This window comes from Bufo bufo, chromosome 3, assembly GCF_905171765.1.
Source record: "Bufo bufo chromosome 3, aBufBuf1.1, whole genome shotgun sequence".
In the NCBI taxonomy this organism is placed as follows: domain Eukaryota; kingdom Metazoa; phylum Chordata; class Amphibia; order Anura; family Bufonidae; genus Bufo; species Bufo bufo.
In genome coordinates, this window is record NC_053391.1 from 562,831,160 (window position 1) to 562,851,087 (window position 19,928).

Here is a 19,928-nt window from a genome sequence, read left to right on the forward strand (position 1 = left end):
ACCTAGGGTTGGACGATATCAAAAATATTCCCACGATAACGATATTAAGAAATTTATCGCAATAACAATATATATTGCGATAAATGCCCATTTAGAAGAAAAAAACACTTGGGGCCACAAGGAGACATTATACTGTATGGGGGCAGCCACAAGGAGACATTATACTGTATGGGGGCAGCCACAAGGAGACGTTATACTGTATGGGGGCAGCCACAAGGAGACGTTATACTGTATGGGGGCAGCCACAAGGAGACGTTATACTGTATGGGGGCAGCCACAAGGAGACGTTATACTGTATGGGGGCAGCCACAAGGAGACATTATACTGTATGGGGACAGCCACAAGGAGACGTTATACTGTATGGGGGCAGCCACAAGGAGACATTATACTGTATGGGGGCAGCCACAAGGAGACATTATACTGTATGGGGGCAGCTGGGCAGCCACAAGGAGACATTACACTGTATGGGGGCAGCCACAAGGAGACATTACACTGTATGGGGGCAGCCACAAGGAGACATTACACTGTATGGGGGCAGACGGGCAGTTCCCCAGCCTCTGATCAGCCCCTCATGTGCCTCCCAGCCTCTCCCTCTTATCAACCCCCTCTGGTAACCCCCCCCTAGTATTAATCATTGGTGGCAGTGGCCACAGGGTCCCCCTCCCCATCATTGGTGGCAGTGCCCCTTCCCCCCAGTATTAATCATTGCTGGCAGTCGCCACCGGGTCTCCCCCCCCCCCCCCCATCATTGGTGGCAGTGGGCAGTGCGCCCCCCCCCCCCCCAGTATTAATCATTGGTGGCAGTGGCCACAGGGTCCCCCTCCCATGATTGGTGGCAGTGGGCCCCCCTCCTTCCCCAGTATTAATCATTGGAAGCCACAGGGTCTTCCCCCCCCCCCCCCATCATCGGTGGCAGTCGGCCCCCGCTCCTCCCTCCCTCCCCAGTATTAATCATTGGAGGCCACAGGGTCGTCGTCCCATCATTGGTGGCAGTGGGCCCGGGCCCCCCCCTCCTTCCCCAGTATTAATCATTGGAGGCCACAGGGTCGTCCCCCCATCATTGGTGGCAGTGGGCCCCCCCTCCTCTCTCCCTCCCCAGTATTAATCATTGGAGGCCACAGGGTCGTCGTCCTCATCATTGGTGGCAGTTTGCAGTTCCGATCGGAGTCCCAGCAGTGTAATGCTGGGGCTCCGATCGGTTACCATGGCAGCCAGGAGTCACGCTACTAAGGCTCTGGCTGCGATGGTATGTTAGTGAGCAGCATTATACTCACGTGCGTCGTGGCCGCCGGGCGCTCCTTCTTCTGTCTGTGCGGCGCATTGCTAAGGCTTATAGCATTAGCAATGCGCCGCACAGACCTATGAGAAGAAGGAGCGCCTGGCGGCCACGAAGCACGTGAGTATAATGCTGCTCACTAACATACCATGGCAGCCAGAGCCTTAGTAGCGTCCTGGCTACCATGGTAACTGATCGGAGCCCCAGCATTACACTGCTGGGACTCCGATCGGAACTGAAAACTGCCACCAATGATGGGCGGACGACCCTGTGGCCTCCAATGATTAATACTGGGGAGGGAGGGAGGAGGGGGGCACTGCCCACATTCCCGGCACCCGACCTATGAGAGGACGCTGTGATCACCTGAGGGGTTAATTGCGTGGATCACAGCGTCCTCTCAGAGGTCGGGTGCAGGAAATGCGAGTCACAGAATGCCTTCCCTCCCCCACGCTGGCCGAACTGCTGAGAGAGCCGCCGCAAGCGGCCAGCAGGTATCGGGGGCATTTGCACGAGTACAAGTACTCTGCAAATGTCCCGTATCGGTTCATGCTGGGGCGGGCGGCCGCAGATTTAGAAGCGGTCAGCGCCCATGACCGCTTCTATGACGTCACGAAATACTGCGGTATTTACGAAACGGCGATATCGCCATTTTTTTAATACCGCGGTATATCGCTCAACCCTAGCTGGACCTGAACTGGTCTAATAGGGGATAACTTGAGGGAAATGAAATACCACTTTAAGATACAACATTTTAAAAAAAAAAGAGGGGTTTCCTGGTGTATGGGGCAAAAATATGCAGTGTTTGGGGTACTCTGGGAAGATTTAAAAAAAAAAATTAAACTGGAGAACCCCTTTAAAGGGCATCTATACCAATGAAACTGGCTGACCTGTTGCTAGTGCGCTTGGCAGTTGTGTTGGTCCCAGGAATCTGTGTTGGTCCCATGTTCATATGTGCCCACATTGCTAAGAAAAATTATGTTTTAATATATGCAAATGATCCTCTAGGAGCAACAGGGGTGTTGCCATTACACCTAGTGGCTCCATTCTCTCTGCAGCTGCTGCATCCTCTGCATTTTGATTGACAGGACCAGGCAGTCATCACAACTGGCCCTGTGAATTAAAGTGCAGAGGATGCTGCAGAGAGCAGAGCCTCTAGGTGTAATGGTAACGCCCCCGTTGCTCCTAGAGGATCATTTGTATATATTAAAACATCATTTTTCTCAGCGATGCGGGCACATATGAACATGGGACCAACACAGATGTCTTCAGCTGCCAAGTGCACATGTAACAGGTCAGTAAGTTTTATAGGTATAAATCTGCTGACAGATGTCCTTTAAGTATCTTCCCTGTTTAGGAAGTCGGCATTCTTGACTGTGCCTTACCTGTTTCAAGAACAATGAAAAGAACATTGAGATTTTTAAGTCCAGGCTTCACATCCTTCACAAAGGTTTCAGTGGTCATAGTGGCCCCAGCCAACAGCGTTCTAATCCCTACAAAATTAAAAGACCATAGTCAGCATATTTCTATGCAAACGAAATTCACTTATTAATTCCCAATTACATGTATTGTGCCTGAAGTTGTTTTATTAAAATGGTTACACATTATAAATGAATGCAACAAGTATGAGAGGAAATTATAAAAAAGGTTACCATCCACAATTCGTTTTTATGCAATGGTTTAGAAGGAAAAATAAAAAAATTAAATAAGGGGTCCGCAAATCCGGTGATGCGTAACGGAAGCACGGAAAGGAACCCTATGGAAGCACTACAGAGTGCTTCCGTGGGGTTTCGTCCCGTACTTCCATTCCGAACAAAGATAGAACATGTCCTATCTTTTTGCGGAACAGCCGGATCGCGGACCCATTAAAGTAAATGGGTCCGCAATCCGCTGCGGCTGCCCCACGGACTGTGTTCGTGCATTGCGGCCCGCAGCACGACCACGGGGTGCACATGTTTATGTGCAAGGGGCCTCATCCTGCAAGTTGATCCAGAGGAAGCCAATTTTTTTTTAAATACTGCGAGATAGAAGCCAATTTTCCCCACTTGAAAGTGAACCTGTCATCAACGTTATGCTGACCTCACTGAGGGCAGATTAAATTATTGACAGGAATGCTGATTTCAGCGGTGTGTCACTCATGAGCTAAAAGTAAGTGGTTGCTGAAAACCAGACTCATTATTGCAGCCCAGGACTTAGAGAGTCCAATCTACCTGAGAAGAGTCATGGTTATTCATAATCTCCTGCTCTCTCACCCATCTGCTGATGATTGGCAGTTCAAGGGAGAAAACTAGGTAGAAGACTGTCAGTCATCAGCAGGTGGGCAGGGGAGCAGGAATTCATGAATAACCAGGACTCTTCTCAGGTGGCCGGGACTTTTCCAGGCCCAGTCTGCAATGATTATGATGTTGGTTCTCGGTAACCACTTACTTTTAACTTCTCAATGACAGACCTCTGAAATCAACTCACCTGTCTCTACTTTATGCTGCCGTTAGTATGGGCAGCACAAAGTTAAAGAGAACCTGTCACCAGGATTTTGTGATTAGAGCTGAGGACATGGGCTGCTAGATGGCCGCTAGCACATCTGCAATACCCAGTCCCCACAGCTCTGTGTGCTTTTATGGTGTTAAAAAACCTTTTTGCTCAATATGCAAATGACCTGATATGAGTCCTGTGTCCGGAGATGAGTCAAGCGGAAAGGAGCCCAGCACCGCCCCGCGTCCTCCGAATCTCCTCCTTGCTGGCTGATGTCACAGAGCTGGAGCGCCGAAATCTCGCGATGCTCGAGCTAGCGCATGCGTAGTTCGTTCCCTGTGCTGATGCCAGCACAGGGAATGAACATGATGCCGACACTGCGCATGCGCTAGCTCGCGCATCGCGAGATTTCGGCGCTCTGTGACGTCAGCCAGCAAGGAGGAGATTCGGAGGACGCGAGGCGGTGCTGGGCTCCTTTCCGCTTTACTCATCTCCGGACACAGGACTCATATCAGGTCATTTGCATATTGATCAAAAAGGTTTTTTAACACAATAAAAAGAGCAGAGAGCTGTGGGGACTGGGTATTGCAGATGTGCTAGCGGCCATCTAGCAGCCCATGTCCTCAGCTCTAATCACAAAATCATGGCGACAGGTTTCCTTTAAGGGGGGGGGGGGGAACAAAAAACTCCTTCCCGACTCCAATCAGAATAACTCCCTGGATCAACAACCCCCCTCTAGTAGCTATAGCCTGTAATATTATTACGCTCCAGAAATACATCCAGGCCCCTCTTGAATTCCTTTATTGTACTCACCACAGTCTCACTGCTCTTACCGTAAAGAATCCTTATCTATATTAGTGTACAAACCACCTTTCCTCCAGGCGCAGAGGATGTCCCCTCGTCACAGTCACGGGGATAAATAGATGATGGGATAGATCTCTGTACTGATCCCTGATATATTTATACATAATTATTAGATCTCCCCTCAGTCGTCTTTTTTCTAAAGTGAATAACCCTAATTTTGATAATCTTTCAGGGTACTGTAGTTGCCCCATTCCAGTTATTACTTTAGTTGCCCTCCTCTGGACCCTCTCCAGCTCTGCTATGTCTGCCTTGTTCACAGGAGCCCAGAACTGTACACAGTACTCCATGTGTGGTCTGACTAGTGATTTGTAAAGTGGCAAGACTAAGTTCTCATCACGGGCATCTATGCCCCTTTTGATGCAACCCATTATCTTATTGGCTTTGGCAGCAGCTGCCTGACACTGGTTTCTACAGCTTAGTTTGCTGTTCACTAAAATTCCTAGGTACTTTTCCATGTCAGTGTTACCGAGTGTTTTACCATTTAGTATGTAGTATGGTTGGGTGGGCCAAAACTCCGCTGGGCGGTGCCTTACCCCGGGAGCGGAATGCCCGAGCAACTGTTAAACAGATATACCTGGAAAACATCCCTTGAAGGCCGTCAAGCTTTGACAAGGTCATGGAAAGCAAACCTCAGAGGCCAAATCACATGGCTGATGGAGAGCTCGCTCTGTATAATGCGAGGGAGAAAGAAGAGAAATTCATGTCTGTGATGACGTGGAAGGGCGACTACCTTCTGCAAAGAAAATGGATATTGGGCGGAGCATTGCCTTATGTTAATGATAAAAGAAAAAAAAAAAAAAAAAGAGTACTGTTGTGCCTTTTCATAGGTAAATGCATTGATATCCAATTATTCTAGTCAAGATGGATGTTCATTGCCTTTAAGAGCCATGCTCGACTATATTTACAATTTTGTATGTCTTGAGTAGGCCGAAGTAAGGTCGCACAAAGGTTTCTACTCTTCAGTGTTATTCTTCTCATTAATGTACCAGTCTGAGAAGAATACTCCTTGTCTACTTATAAATTTATGACGGGAGATAAAGATAAGCTCTATGCAGCTGGTGATAATTACCTATACAATTAGGCATTTATTAATGAAGCAAAATATATAATATGTATGTATTCGTTTAATGAACCTTAGTTAGTCCTTAGCATAAAACAATCAGTAGGACTGAAACGCCACAAAGCCAGCTCCTGGCCGCAACTGTGGAAGTAGAACTAAAAATCCAGGTCCGCAGGATCCTCCTCTGGTCAAGAGAACGCCCCCTAGGAAGCGGTAAATTGTAAGACCAATGCCCTTATAGCCGTAGAGCCTTGTGGTGAGACTTCTAGCGAGAAAAGCTGCTTTAGAAACCACAGAGAAAAAAAAAAAAAAAAAAAAAAAAAAGCCTGAGCCAGGCATGGCCCACTGCAGGCCAAAGAACCAATACCTCGGAGAAAGGTAAAAGTAAAGCCGATGTGAGCATCACCGGTGATGGGAAACCCCGTCAGTGACCATATATTGACAATGTGGCAATTCTGCCTGGAAGGGCAGATGAGTGGAACAAAGATGAGAGAAATACTCTTGCCGGGTGGAGTGCAATTACGACGTCCAACGCCTCCACTGTACCCAAGGAACCCTGGTCACGTGGAAAAAAATAGAGATGGGCTTCCAGAGTCGTACAACCCATGGATACTGGTCAGCTAGACAGAAGGGGAAGGTGGTCAGGTCATCCAGCTCGAGGAGGGACAGGAAAAGAAAAGAGTATTACACTCACCGGTAATCCGGTTTCCTGGAAGTCTCCATGACACCAAGTCCTGAGATTGTGTTTTTCCTGTCCAATCAGAAGGAAGTCAGAGGTTAAAACCCCCACCCCCTCCTCACATCACCAGTGTATTTTAACGAAGAACCCCAGGATGAGAGGATAATAGCTAATAGCAGAAAAAAAGGGTGGGATGTATGTGGGGTCATGGAGACTTCCAGGAAACCGGATTACCGGTGAGTGTAATACTCTTTTCCCCAGTCGTCTCCATGACACCAAGTCCTGAGACAATATCAAAGATACAATTAGGGGGGGACGACTGCAGACAGGACCTTACGTCCAAATCTTAGGTCATCATAAGCAGCTAAATCTAGTCTGTAGTGCTTAGTGAAAGTATGAACTCTTTTCCATGTTGCTGCCCTGCAAATCTGTTGTAAGGAGGCTGAAGCTTTTTCCGCCCAGGAGGCAGCTATGCCTCTCGTAGAATGTGCCTTTAGGGAAGCGGGGACGTCTTTTCCCTGAGCTTTATATGCTTCTGAGATTGCCATCTTAATCCATCTGGAGATGGAACTTTTTGCCGCTTTCTTCCCTTTGTTAGGACCTGAAAATTGGACAAACAGATTTTTGTCTATTCTCCAAAGACTGGTAGCTTCCAGGTACTTTAAGACCGCTCTCCGGACGTCTAATGTGTGGTAAGTGATTTCCTGATCATTTTTCGGATCGTCACAGAACGAAGGGAGAACAATGTCCTGAGACCTATGGAAGGTCGAAACTACCTTGGGGAGGAAAGTCGGATCTAATTTGAAAATTAATTTGTCCTCAAATACTGAAAGGAATGGTTCTTGGATGGACAAGGCCTGTAGCTCACAGACCCTTCTGGCTGAGGTTATTGCCACCAAAAAAATAGTTTTAATGGTAAGCCATCTGATGTGGGTAGAGTCCAGAGGTTCGAACGGATCGGAGGTTAGACCCCCTAGTACCGTATTGAGGTTCCATGGTGCCACCATGTTTCTAATCGTAGGTCTGATCCTATCTGCTGCCTTAAGGAATCTGGATATCAAGGGATGTTCCGTTAGCTTGGTATTATAAAGTGCTCCTAAAGCCGATACCTGGACCCTAAGGGTATTGGGGGATAGACCTAAATCTAGCCCTTCCTGAAGAAAAATCGAGGATTAGTGAGATGTTGGCTCTGAACTGGTTGAAGGAGGTTCCAGACCAATCAGCAAATTTCTTCCATATTTTTAGATACTTGTCGTTGGTACTCTGTTTCCTGCTAAGGAGTAAGGTGTTCACTACTTTTTTAGATAAACCAAAGTTTAATAAGTTGGATTCTTCAGAAGCCAGGCTGTTAATTTTAGTATTTTTAGGTCTGGGTGAGTAATGGGCCCCTGACTTAGAAGGTCCGGCCTCCGAGGTAGAAGGAGAGGAGCTTCCACGCTGAGGGCTTTCAAGAGAGAGAACCAACTTCTCTTGGGCCAGAAGGGGGTTATCAGGATTAGTGTACAATTTTCTTTTAGGAACTTCTGTAACACTCTGGGGATAAGCAGACTAAGTTTGTTGTCCAACTCTGGTTTAAGGCGTCTACTGCCCTAGGATGATCCCTGGGGTTGAGGGAGAAGAACTGGTTTAGCTGAGGATTTCTCCTGGATGCAAACAGGTCTATCGTCGGCCTGCCCCATTTTTTTGTGATTAAGTGGAAGGCTTCTGGTGCTAACAACCATTCCCCTGGGTCTAGTCTGTGCCGGCTTAGGTAATCGGCCTGAATGTTTAAAACTCCCTTCAGATGAACCGCTGAAAGAGATTGTATGTTGTCTTCTGCCCAGGAAAAGATTTTGTTTGCCAGGCTCTGTAGTAGGTGATGCCTTGTGCCTCCCTGGTGCTGGATGAAGGCCACGGCTGTAGCGTTGTCCGAGTAGACTAGTACGTGACGACCCTCTGCCAACTGACTCGTGTGTTTCAGTGCTTCCCACACTGCCCTCAGCTCCTTGAAATTTGAGGATTGTTGTCTCCCGTAATTCCTCCATGTTCCCTGGTAGGAGTTCCCCTGGACGACCGCTCCCCAACCGTGGAGGCTGGCATCTGTTGTAATGACTAGAGGGAGATCTTGTGCCCAGAAAATCCCATTCTGTAGGTTGGATTTGCTGAGCCACCAATTTAGTGATTTTTTGGTCTCCGCATCTAAGAATATTTTCCTCTCTAGAGTTAATTGCGATCTGTTCCATTTGTCTAAAATGAACTTCTGGAGTAGCCTTAGATGGAACTGTGCCCAGGCTACTGCTGGGATGCAGGCTGAAAGACTCCCTAACACCTTCATGGCCTGTCTTATTGAACAGAATTTCTCCTTCTTGAACTTCCTCAAAGCTGTTTGAAGTTTTACTATCTTTTGGGGTGGAAGAAAGGATCTTTGGGAAACTGTCTAAAGTTATGCCCAAAAAAACCTTCCGTTTGGATGGGATTAAATCCGATTTTCCCCAATTGATGAGCCAACCTAGGTTCTGTAGATAATCCAGGACTAACCTGAGATGGATTTCCAGGGTCTCTATGTTGTCTGCCACTACCAGTAGGTCGTCTAGATAGGGGATCACACAAATTGCCTTTTCTCTTAAGGTTGTCAAGGCTTCCGCCATTATTTTGGTGAAAACCCTTGGGGCCGAAGAGATCCCAAAAGGGGAGACACTTGAACTGGAAATGCTGAATGTTTCCCTCCAATTCTATCACGAACCTTAGGAACTTCCTTGATGACCTGTGAATTGGGACGTGATAATAGGCGTCGCTTAAATCTATTGTGGCCATCACTGCATCCTTCTTTAAGAGCTTCACTGCTGACTTCAGGGTCTTCATTTTGAACTTTTGATATCTCACATATTTGTTTAGGTGTTTCAAATTTATAATCACTCTGGATTTCCCGTTTGGTTTCTTTATAATGAAGAGACGGGAATAGAATCCCAGTCCTGTCTGATTTTTTGGAACGGGCTGTATCGCGGCCAAGGTTAACAAGTTCTTTTTGTCATTTTTTAAAGGTAGTAGTTTGAGATGGGGGAAGGGTAGTGATCACATATTTCTGTGGAGGGGAAGAGAGTAGATCTATCAAATAACCCTCTTCTATAATACTTAAAATCCACCGGCTGTTTGTTACATGCTCCCAAGATCCTAGAAAGGAGCTGAGTCTTCCCCCCACTGGTATGGCGTCATTGTTTGCTGTTGGATGAGGAGGCTTCAGCCCGGTTTGGGTTGAAGAGGAAACTTCTCCCCCTGCCTCCCTTCGCATAGCTCCACCTCCCAGTCTTCCCTTTATCTTTTTTATTCTCGGGCTGAAAGATTTGTCGCGTTCTCTAGGATTTTGTCTAAATCTTCTCCGAAAACGTACTGACCGTGGAAGGGGAGTGCGATTAATTTATTTTTAGACGTGATATCTCCTTACCACGCTTTAAGCCATAGTACCCTCCTCGCTGTATTTGAGAGAACAGCTGTACAGGCGGATAGTTTAACCGATTCGGCTGCTGCGTCTGCTAGAAAGGAGGTTGCCATCTTTAACAGAGGCAAGCTCTCAAGAATTTGATCCCGCGGTGTCTTATTGACCAGATGTATCTCCAGCTGGTCTAGCCAAAGGTTTAGTGTTCTGGCCACACATGTAGAGGCGACACCCGGTTTGAGAAGGGCCGCCGTAGTCTCCCAGGTCTTTCTTAAGAGACTCTCCGCTTTCCTGTCTAGAGGATCTTTTAACTGCGCTGAGTCCTCGAACGGTAGAGCCGTATGTTTTGCCACCTTAGCCACTGGCGCGTCTACTTTCGGTATGGCCTCCCAGTCAGTACAGTCCTCTTGGCTAAAGGGGTAGCGCCTCTTAATTCCCCTTGGGATAAAAGGATCCTTTATCCGGTTTTTCCCATTCTGACCGAATTCATTTTTGGACACCATCTGGAACTGGGAAAACCGCCTTCTTCCTTTCTCCTAGACCCCCAAAAATTTCTTGTTGGGTAGATTTAGGAGGTTTTGGCATCTCCATCTGAATGGTGGCCCTGATAAGTTCATCAATATCTTCGGGATTAAACAGAAAGCGCTTGTATTCACCCTCTTCATCTGAAGATGCCGGGTGTTTTTGCACTGATTCGGAGTCTGAGACCGCCAGCCCCTCAGAGTCGGAATCCAGGATAAGCGATTTAACACTACGGGAGTCCTGAGTGGGGGGGACTTTGGGGGGAGTAGGTTCCCTGGCAGTTACGGCTAGCTGAACCTCTTCCTTAACCACTTTTCTAATGTCCTCAATTAAACTAGAAGACTCAGATTTGACGACACTGGAGGTACATTCTTTACACAGGGGCTTGGATCTTGGAAACTTTTGCAGCAGATACCACATTTCCTAGTTTTTTTTAGCTGTAGAAGCCGAATCCTTTTCTTCCTGAAATGGTAAGGGAGGAAGGGATGAGCAGACTGAACCATCCATACAAAGCATGTGCCTGAGAGCAGGTTACTCACGGTCCCAGGGTTTGATGCAGGCTCGGTTCCAGAGGCCGGCGTGAGGGGGGTGCTCATCCTTACTCCCGACCGCTCCAGAGATGCTCCACCAGACACGTGAGCCACGCTATGCAGGGCGCCATTACACAGGTCCTGTGAGGTTTTATAGTGCCTTCCTAGGCTTCAGGACCTGTGGCGCATGTGGATGACGTCAGCGCGCTTTTCTCCGCCCCCGGCGTCTGACGTCATTCGCCTGTGCCGATCCGCCGCGTTCCTCCTTCCCCCTGCATCAAGCCCTCCGGGACCGCCACAGAGGGAATCTTCGCAGGGGCAACTACGTATGCGCCCGAGCCCAGGCCTAACCGAACGGAGGAGGGAGAGCTGCACTGCAGATCCGACCTCGGCCTGTAAATGAATCAATCCAGGTGAGCCCAAACGAGCTCCGTGCACCTCTCCTGCTTCCTATCCTGATGGGACAGTAAAAACACTGGTGATGTGAGGAGGGGGTGGGGGTTTTAACCTCTCTGTGTTTTTCCTGTCCAATCAGAAGGAAGTCAATCTCAGGACTTGGTGTCATAGAGACGACTGTGGAAAAGTGTGTTCCGTTCCAGGGACGAAACCTCTACCAGCGGTGGCAAGGCGTGACAGACACCCACTCTACCCGTCGTGGGGAGACTCCTGGTCCACCCCCGGAATGAGCAGTGAAAAGAATGACCACCATTGGCATGAGGTGACGTACACATTACTCATATCTGAAGAGAGGTAGCACCGATGGCGTCACGGCATCAACTATTTGCCCCCAAGTCCTGCTTATAACGGCAATCTAGTGGTTGACGAGTACCGCAGGGACTAAGCTACCCAGTAGAACGCACCCGAAGGTAGGTGCTGATCAGCAATGGCAATTACGCCATCGCAACGCCCGAGTTGATGACAGAAGGACAACAGTTGTCAGAGCAACGGTCAATTATCGGTAGTGTAAACCAGTAAGAGGCCAAAACTAAAGCCCATTCCCATCTGAGACTGGTGCTCTACAGAATCTTGTGGTAATGCAATACTCCGCCTGAGGAGGCCATACAAGGGAAGCCACAAGAGTAATGCCAACGCAATACTCCAGCTGAGGAGGAGGCCACCGATTCCAGTGTTAGAAGAATCCGTCACCTGACGAAAGAGCTGTGCAGTAGGAAGCCTAGCATGTAATGGTGACGCAAACACCCCTTGTGCAGTAGGAGCTACCGCATGCTCTGCCAGCGTAAAACTGAGGGGAGGGCCTGAGGACATCCAGTAGAAGTCATGGTACTATGCGGTCCCAGTTAACTAGTGCTAACCTTAAACACTCCACCTGAAAAGGGCGCTGAACAGGAGCAACTGCCGAAGCAGTGCCAGGGTAGAACCCCTACCTGAGGGGGGCTGCCCCACTGCAGCGACTACGATCTTCTAGCCCTAGCGTGAAGACTTCCCCTGCGAAGGAGAACCCGTTGTAGTAGTCACTGCAGAGCGCCAGGATAACACCCTCACCTAGATAAGGAAGAGTGGTGGACAAAGAATCCAGAGTCAGTGGAATATTCTGCTTGCTGGATCGTGATCACAGTATTCTGTGTAATGTGACTGACCTGAACGGTGGAGGCCCATGGGGATGGGGGGGGGGGTCTCTAGGACACAAGTGTTGCTGGGTGACCCCCGAGAGCACAAAGGTCAACATTTTTGTGCCCCCAACCCGTGCCGGAAGAAAAGAAGGATACAATATGGAAGTAGCCATAGTATCCAGTGGCAGTATCCACTAGACGGAGAGTACCAGGCACCAGCGGGTACCGACTGTTGCCACGGACCACCTGTGAAGGAAGTCAAGGCATCTAGTGTCATGGCGTAGTTGAATTATAGCATGCAAATATGCTTAGCGATTCCCCCGTTAACGGATCATTTGTAGAGGGTAATGCCACAGGAAGCATGTTATCATACAGGCTTGTCCTGCTTTTCTGCCATGTATATGCATAAAAAAATAAATAAAAAAATCGCCTTATAAAGTACTCTTCTCCAGCTCCACAAGTCACGGTAGAAGTCAAGGGGGTAGCCCTTCCCTCACTCCAGGCTGTAACTCCCCTGCCCTAACCCCGCCTCTATGCAGTCTAATTGACACCCGGATCAGTCGTCGGGACCGCGCTTGTACAGGCGGCGCGCGTGAGGAAGAGAAGACAGGCAGGCATCGGGGACGGCGCATGCGCGATTCAGTTACAGGATCGCGCTTGAGTCCGACGGCGCATGCGCCGCCTGTACAAGTGCGGTCCCGGCGACTGAGCCGGGTGTCAATTAGACTGACGTGAGTGTACATACATAGCAGTACCCGAAAGTAATGTGTCTACAATCACAACTATAAAGAGGAGTGCATCCAGCTGCAAATACAACCCAAATATACACATTAATACGGTTTCCCATGTTAACTTTATTTATGAATCCGTAGGATGACACCATATAGATGAGGGAGGGACCCAGGAGGGATGTATAGGATGGTGCATCCCATCTATAAAGGTGGCGTGCCTCATCTGTAGGGTGGAGCACTCATCTACAGGGCGGCGCCTCCATCTATAGGGTACCACGCTCATCTACAGGGCGACGCCTCCATCTATAGGGTACCGCGCTCATCCAAACGGTGACGCCCCTCATCTATATGCTGTCTGGCACCATGGACCAGCAGTCATATGTATCTACCATCCAGGGATCAAACTAAATAAATCAATATTGTCCAGTATGACCAGCTGAAGGTAAGTCTTCCTTACTTCAATAACTCCATCACTTTCCTCACAGCACCCAGCAGACTCCTGAATAGAAAGGAAGTACAGGATGTAATGTACATGCACTGAGCTCACGTGTCCGGGGAAAGCGGCACTGCGCTAGGACGCGGCCACACAGAACAATACCTCAGGTAAATAGGTCCACTGTCTCTGTCACGACAGCTTTCTCCAGTCCCGATATATCACATCCCTCTCCGACAGTCCCCGCTTTCTTTTTGCAGCACTTGCAGGAAGTCACTGATTTTCCTCGGCCAATCAGATCCCTAAGAGAAGAGGAGGGAGCCAATCACCACTTAGCATCACAAGAGTGACCAATAGGAACGTTCTGGCCGCGCAAGGCTGAAGCCTTTCATGACGTCATATTTGGGGCGGGGCGATTTCTCGGAGGCGGGGCTCCTGTCAGACGTGCAGAGTGAAGTAGTGCGGTAGGCGCAGTGGCTCTGGCTCACAGCACCAGTCACACGGGGGTTGACTTGCTTCTCCTCCACAGTAAGGCCTCTTGCACACGAGCCTGTGCTGCAGCAGAACCTTGATGCCTCCATGGCCACCCGAATCTCATCTTGTATCCAGAGGCGCCCAGCAGGACACTGGAGCCTTCATTCAATTGTACACTTTTCCCCAATAAACTTATACTTTCGTTCTAATATTGTAATCATGTACACGTATGTCAGTGCTCTATGGTGTCCTTTTTACGCTTTTTTCCCTCTGTTTTAGGGCTCATGCGCACGAATGTGTGCCGCCCGTGTTGTGCATTGCATGGCACCATCCATGTGGCCTGCACTGGTGGATGCATGGGTCTGCAATCCATCCACACCGCTAAAAAATAGAGCATGTTCTATTCTTTTTGTTGTGCGGAGGCACGGACCGAAATGTCACAGAAGCACTTCGTAGTGCCTCCGCTCTATATCTTCCGGAATGCAGACCCATTCAAGTGAATGATGGCCGCATTCGTGATACGGTGCGGCCGGTGCCCGTATATTGAGGACCAGCTGTTTGCCGTAATATAAGCATGGCTGGCACACGTTCGTGTGCATGAGCCCTTACTCACATTATGTTGAGGACTTTCCTCTTCCCTTTCTGGGAGTGGGTAGCGGCTCATCAAGCTCCTGTAACCCCAGGAGTGCATATTAGTACACCACTGTGCAGGAGAAGGTGGACCAGAATTGTATCCACAGTAGTAACAGCAGGAGGCGCTACCTGATGAAAAGTGTAGCATGTATATAAAAAAAAAACAGTCGCCTGTATATTGCAATAGTACTTCATTTGCAATGCCCTGTTCATTGCATAGCAACACTTTCCATGGGATAACCCCGTTATAAGTTGCCCAAATAACTGCTCACTTTCTGCTTAATATCTCCTACCTTTGACAGGTGCCATTGTCACATAATAATCAATGTTATTCACTTAATCTGTCAGTGTTTTAAGGGTGAGGCCACACTGGGTGGTAATGACATAGCTGCAACTCAGCTGAAGACTGAGGCAAAATCATGGAGTCGCTTAACAATCAATTTAGAAACTGCCTAATGCTGCGGTTTTGGGGGCAGCGGCCTCCTTGCTTCAAGTCACGGTAACCACGCCCCCTTCGCTGTGACTGACAGCCGGCAGTTCGGCAAAGCCAGCCGAACTCTCGTGCATAAGCGCTGTCAATCACAGGGAAGGGGGCGTGGTTACCGTGACTTGAAGCAAGCAGGCCGCTGCCCCCGTGACTTCCAGCCTGACTAGAGAAGCGCGCCGGCAGGGGATTAAAGATCGCTTTTACAGCTTTTGCTTCATCTGCCTGCAGGAAGATAATGATCGTTACAAACATGCTGCTGGCTACTCTCAGGTACTGCTGCCGGCTTGGGATGTTTGTTGGAGGTGACAGGTTCCCTTTAAATTCTGGTCCACCTTGTGCAGCATTCAGTGACCGGCTAAGGGCTCTTTCACACTTGCGTTGTTGGGATCCGGCATGCACTTCCGTTGCCGGAGGTGCCCGCCGGATCCGGAAAAACGCAAGTGTACTGAAAGCATTTGAAGACGGAACCGTCTTCCAAATGCTTTCAGTGTTACTATGGCACCCATGACGCTATTAAAGTCCTGACAGCCATGGTAAAGTGTAGTGGGGAGCGGGGGAGCGGTATACTTACAGTCCGTGCGGCTCCCGGGGCGCTCCAGAATGACGTCAGGGCGCCCCAAGCGCATGGATGACGTGATCCATGCGATCACATGATCCATGCGCTTGGGGCGCCCTGACGTCACTCTGGAGCGCCCGGGGAGCCGCACGGACGGTAAGTATGCTGCTCCCCCGCTCCTCGCTACACTTTACCATGGCTGTCAGGACTTTAGCGTCCCGGCAGCCATGGTAACCACTCTGAAAAAGCTAAATGTCGGCTCTGGCAATGCGCCGAAACGACGTTTAGCTTAAGGCCGGATCCGGATCAATGCCTTCCAATGGGCATTAATTCCGGATCCGGCCTTGTGGCAAGTGTTCCGGATTTTTGGCCGGAGCAAAAAGCGCAGCATGCTGCGGTATTTTCTCCGGCCAACAAACGTTCCGTTCCGGAACTGAAGACATCCTGAACGGATTTCTCTCCATTCAGAATGCATGGGGATAATCCTGATCAGGATTCTTCCGGCATAGAGCCCCGACGACGGAACTCTATGCCGGAAGACAATAACGCAAGTGTGAAAGAGCCCTGACATGCTCAGTATCTTCCCTGTCCCTGCTCCCTTCCTCCTCTTTGTGCAGGCATAGTGATCTCATAGAGAAGTGGCCCAGACACCTTTCATCCATCCCTACTTCTGAATTCATAGACATATATAGCTATATCTTTCCCTAGATAGTGGAGAATGACCAGTGGTGTTACTACAGGGGGGGGGCAATTGCCCCCCCCCCCCTCCCAGGTCATTCCTTGCCTGCTGCGCCCGCACTACTGATTCACAACAAAAGACAACATACACATGACAGATGGGGGGCGGCATTTGGACCCAGCGGAGGCAGAGCGGGCGCAGGCTGGGAGTGCGGCAGCCGCAGAGTTGACATCACCACGTAAAGCTGCGTGCCCGCCCGCGCGAACGCTTGCTTCTGCATCTCTGCTACTGCTAGTGAGCCTGTCTGTGCCCAGGCCCCAGCTTCGGACAGGAGAGGAGGACTGTGTGTGGCAGCACTGGCACTGCTGCGCCTGCACCAGAGGACGAGGCACTCTCCCAAGAACTCTGCCTGGCCCTGCCCTGGCCGGCCCCTAGGCAAGCTAAGAAAAGTAAGAATAAAAAGTTTGAAAAAAAAGTATGTACCCCCACTACCTCGCCTCATGGCCTGCTTGCTTGCGCCCAGCCCCTCCTCAACCCTGATACCCCTATAACTTAGGGGTATCAGGGTACATTATACAGGGGTAATATAACTGAGGACCCCTGTATAATGTCCCCTGATAGCACTGAGTCCTCCTCAGTTATATTACCCTTGTATAATGTACCCTGATACCCCTAAGTTACAATATTACCCATAATGTCCCCTGATACCCCTTAGTTATAATATTGATAACCAAGGGGTATCAGGGTACATTATACAGGGGGTAATATAACCAAGGGGTATCAGGGTACATTATACAGGGGGTAATATAACCAAGGGGTATCAGGGTACATTATATAGGGGGTAATATAACTTATATTACCACCGTATAAGGCCTGATAGGCCTCCTGGGTTATATTACCCTTGTATAATTATGTACCCGGATACCCCTTAGTTATATGATCCCGGCGGGGTCATATAACTAAGGGGTATCAGGGTACATTATTACACAGGGGTAATATAACCCAGGAGGCCTATCAGGCCTTATACGGTGGTAATATAGCTTACATTACCCCTGTATAATGTCCCATGACAGCCCTCCTCAGTTATATTACCCCTGTGTAATGTACCCTGATATCCCTTAGTTATATAATATAATTAAGGGGTATCAGGGTGCATTATACAGGGGTAACATAACTGAGGAGTGCTATCCTATCAGGGACGTAATACAGGGGTAATGTAAGCTATATTACCCCTTTATAATGTCTGATAGCCCTCCTCAGTTATATTACACCCAATGTACCCTGATACCCCTTAATTATATTACCCCGGTGCCAGGGGCGTAGCTGCAGGGGAAGCGGCTGCTTTGGGGCCCTGACCTAGAAGGGGCCCATCCAGGAGGAGTGAGGACTAAGGCTCCATTCACACGTCCGCGTCCTTTCCGCAATTGGTCAGCTACATAACGTTATTCCTGGTGGTAGAAACCCTTTAAAGGGGCTGTCTCACTTCAGCAAATTGTATTTATTATGTAGATAAAGTTAATACAAAGCAATTACTAATGTATTCTGATTATCCATATTGTCGTCTTTGCTGGCTGGATGAATTTTCCATCACAATCTACACTGCTCTTTTCCATGGTTACGACCACCCTGCAATCCAGCAGTGGTGGTCATGCTTGCACACCATGGGAAAAACACTAGCCTATGTGTGCTCCCACAGTCCCAGCCACCAGAGAGGCTGGCGCTTTTTCCTATAGTGTGCAAGCACGACCACCACTGATAGATTGAAGGGTGGTCGTAACCATGGAAACGAGCAACGTATAATGTGATAGAAAAATGAATAAAACAAGCAAATGACGCAATATGGACAATCACAATACATTAGTAAGTGCCTTGTATTAACTTTCTCTACAGGATAAATGCCATCTGCTGAAGTGAGAATAACCCTTTAATATATTTAAAGGGATTCTGTCACCTCTTTTTACCCTATAGAGATGCGGACATGCACGGCTAGATCGCCGCTAGCATGTCCGCAATATACCTGTCCCATAGCTCTGTGTGGTTTTATTGAGTGTAAAAAAAGATTTTATATTTATGTAAATCAGCCTAGTAAGGAGCCCAAGGGGCTGTGCTAACTGTTCTGGAGCCCAGCACCGCCTGCATCCAGGAATCTTCTCCTTGCACATGCAGTCAGATCGCCGTAATCTTGCGATGCGTGAGCTTGCGCATGCGCAGTGCTGGCATAGTGTTCCTTCCATGTGCTGGCATCAGCCTCAGGGAAGGAACTGCGCAAGGAACGAGCTCACATAAATAATTATGTGCATTACTCCAGATATTTTTTACACTTGTATTTATTAAGTTTTTTCACATTTTTCAAACAAAACATGACAATCAGCATTTCAAACTGATGTCACATGCAGGAATAATAGGGAGTTGTCACCATTTAATGCAAATATATAGAGTCAATTATGGCAAATATAGTCTATCACAGTTAGGTCTCATGCACAAGAACATGTGCCGTCCGTTCCGTGCATTGGGAACCGCAATTTGCTGTCCCTAATGCACGGACACCTTCCATGTGGTTGCCGCAGACAGATCCAGACCCATTTAAATTGAATGGGTCTGTGATCCGTCCGTACCGGAGGCATGGAGAGAAACCCCACGGAAGCACTCAGTAGTGCTTCTGTGGGGTTCCATGCCTCCGTTCCGCACCGCTCCTTACGTATAATACTTGAATGGGTCCGTATCCGTGATGCGGTGAGCATGCAGCCAGTGCCTGTATATTGCGGACCCGCTGTTTGCCGGCCGCAATACGGGTATAGCCAGGCAACGGCCATGTGCACGAGGCTTTAAGGTTGAATGCAGTTGTGTAGCACACTGACCATAGAAATAACTGTAATAAAACAAAAGTAACCTAAAAGAATAATACAGATAAAGAAACTAGTGTCTGCGGTCATAGAGATACAGTACCACCTGTTGTCCATGATAAAGCGCCATCAGGCTCCACCAGCCTCTCTAGGAAGGAATAACACTTGAAAGAATACATTGTACGCTGTCCTCCTTCCACATACATGCTTCCACCCATTTCATTTGGAAAAGGTTAGTTTCTTCTTGTGAGGGGGTTGCGGCTGTATCAAAAATTGCTAAATGGTATTTAAAACTGCGTAAGAGTTTCCTACTCCCCAGAGTAAAACTATATTCTGATGGGTATGCTTGTGCATCCCGCATTTCATATTTCCCATAGACCTTCATCTAACATCTAAAGTTGAAGTTTTTACAGCAAAAAAGGCGCAGGTGCAAAAAAACAAAAAACAAAAACATGCTCAAAATACCAGAAAATACCCATGTGTGAAACAACCCTAAATTAAAATGTAATTGTTTACAGGGCAGATGCAACATAGTGGGTAGAGTGACGGGCGGAGTGAAGCTTTAGGGCTCATGCACGTGGCCGTAGTTCATCTCAATGGGGCCAAAAAAGATGCAGACAGCAAACCCGTGTGCTGTCCGCATCTGTAAGTCCGTTCCATGGCCCGCAAATAAGATAGAACATGTCCTATCCTTGTCTGTTTTGCAGAC

The 19,928-nt window shown here is 48.5% G+C and overlaps 1 protein-coding gene across 2 annotated transcripts in view; it reads right to left on the bottom strand.

Annotated features, from left to right (window-relative positions):
* Positions 1–13,830, bottom strand: part of NABP2 (nucleic acid binding protein 2) — a 31,485-nt gene extending 17,655 nt beyond the window's left edge. The window contains exons 1-2 of one of the 2 annotated variants that reach the window (XM_040425557.1): positions 13,713–13,830; positions 2,659–2,766 (exon numbers count right to left, since the gene is read on the bottom strand). In XM_040425557.1, the coding sequence (XP_040281491.1) occupies positions 2,659–2,737 (79 nt within the window). In that variant the 5' untranslated portion in view covers positions 2,738–2,766; positions 13,713–13,830. Of the gene's footprint in view, positions 1–2,658; positions 2,767–13,571 lie in introns of both variants that reach the window. The other variant, XM_040425558.1, reaches the window with a different exon arrangement.
* Positions 13,831–19,928: the final 6,098 nt, after the last annotated feature.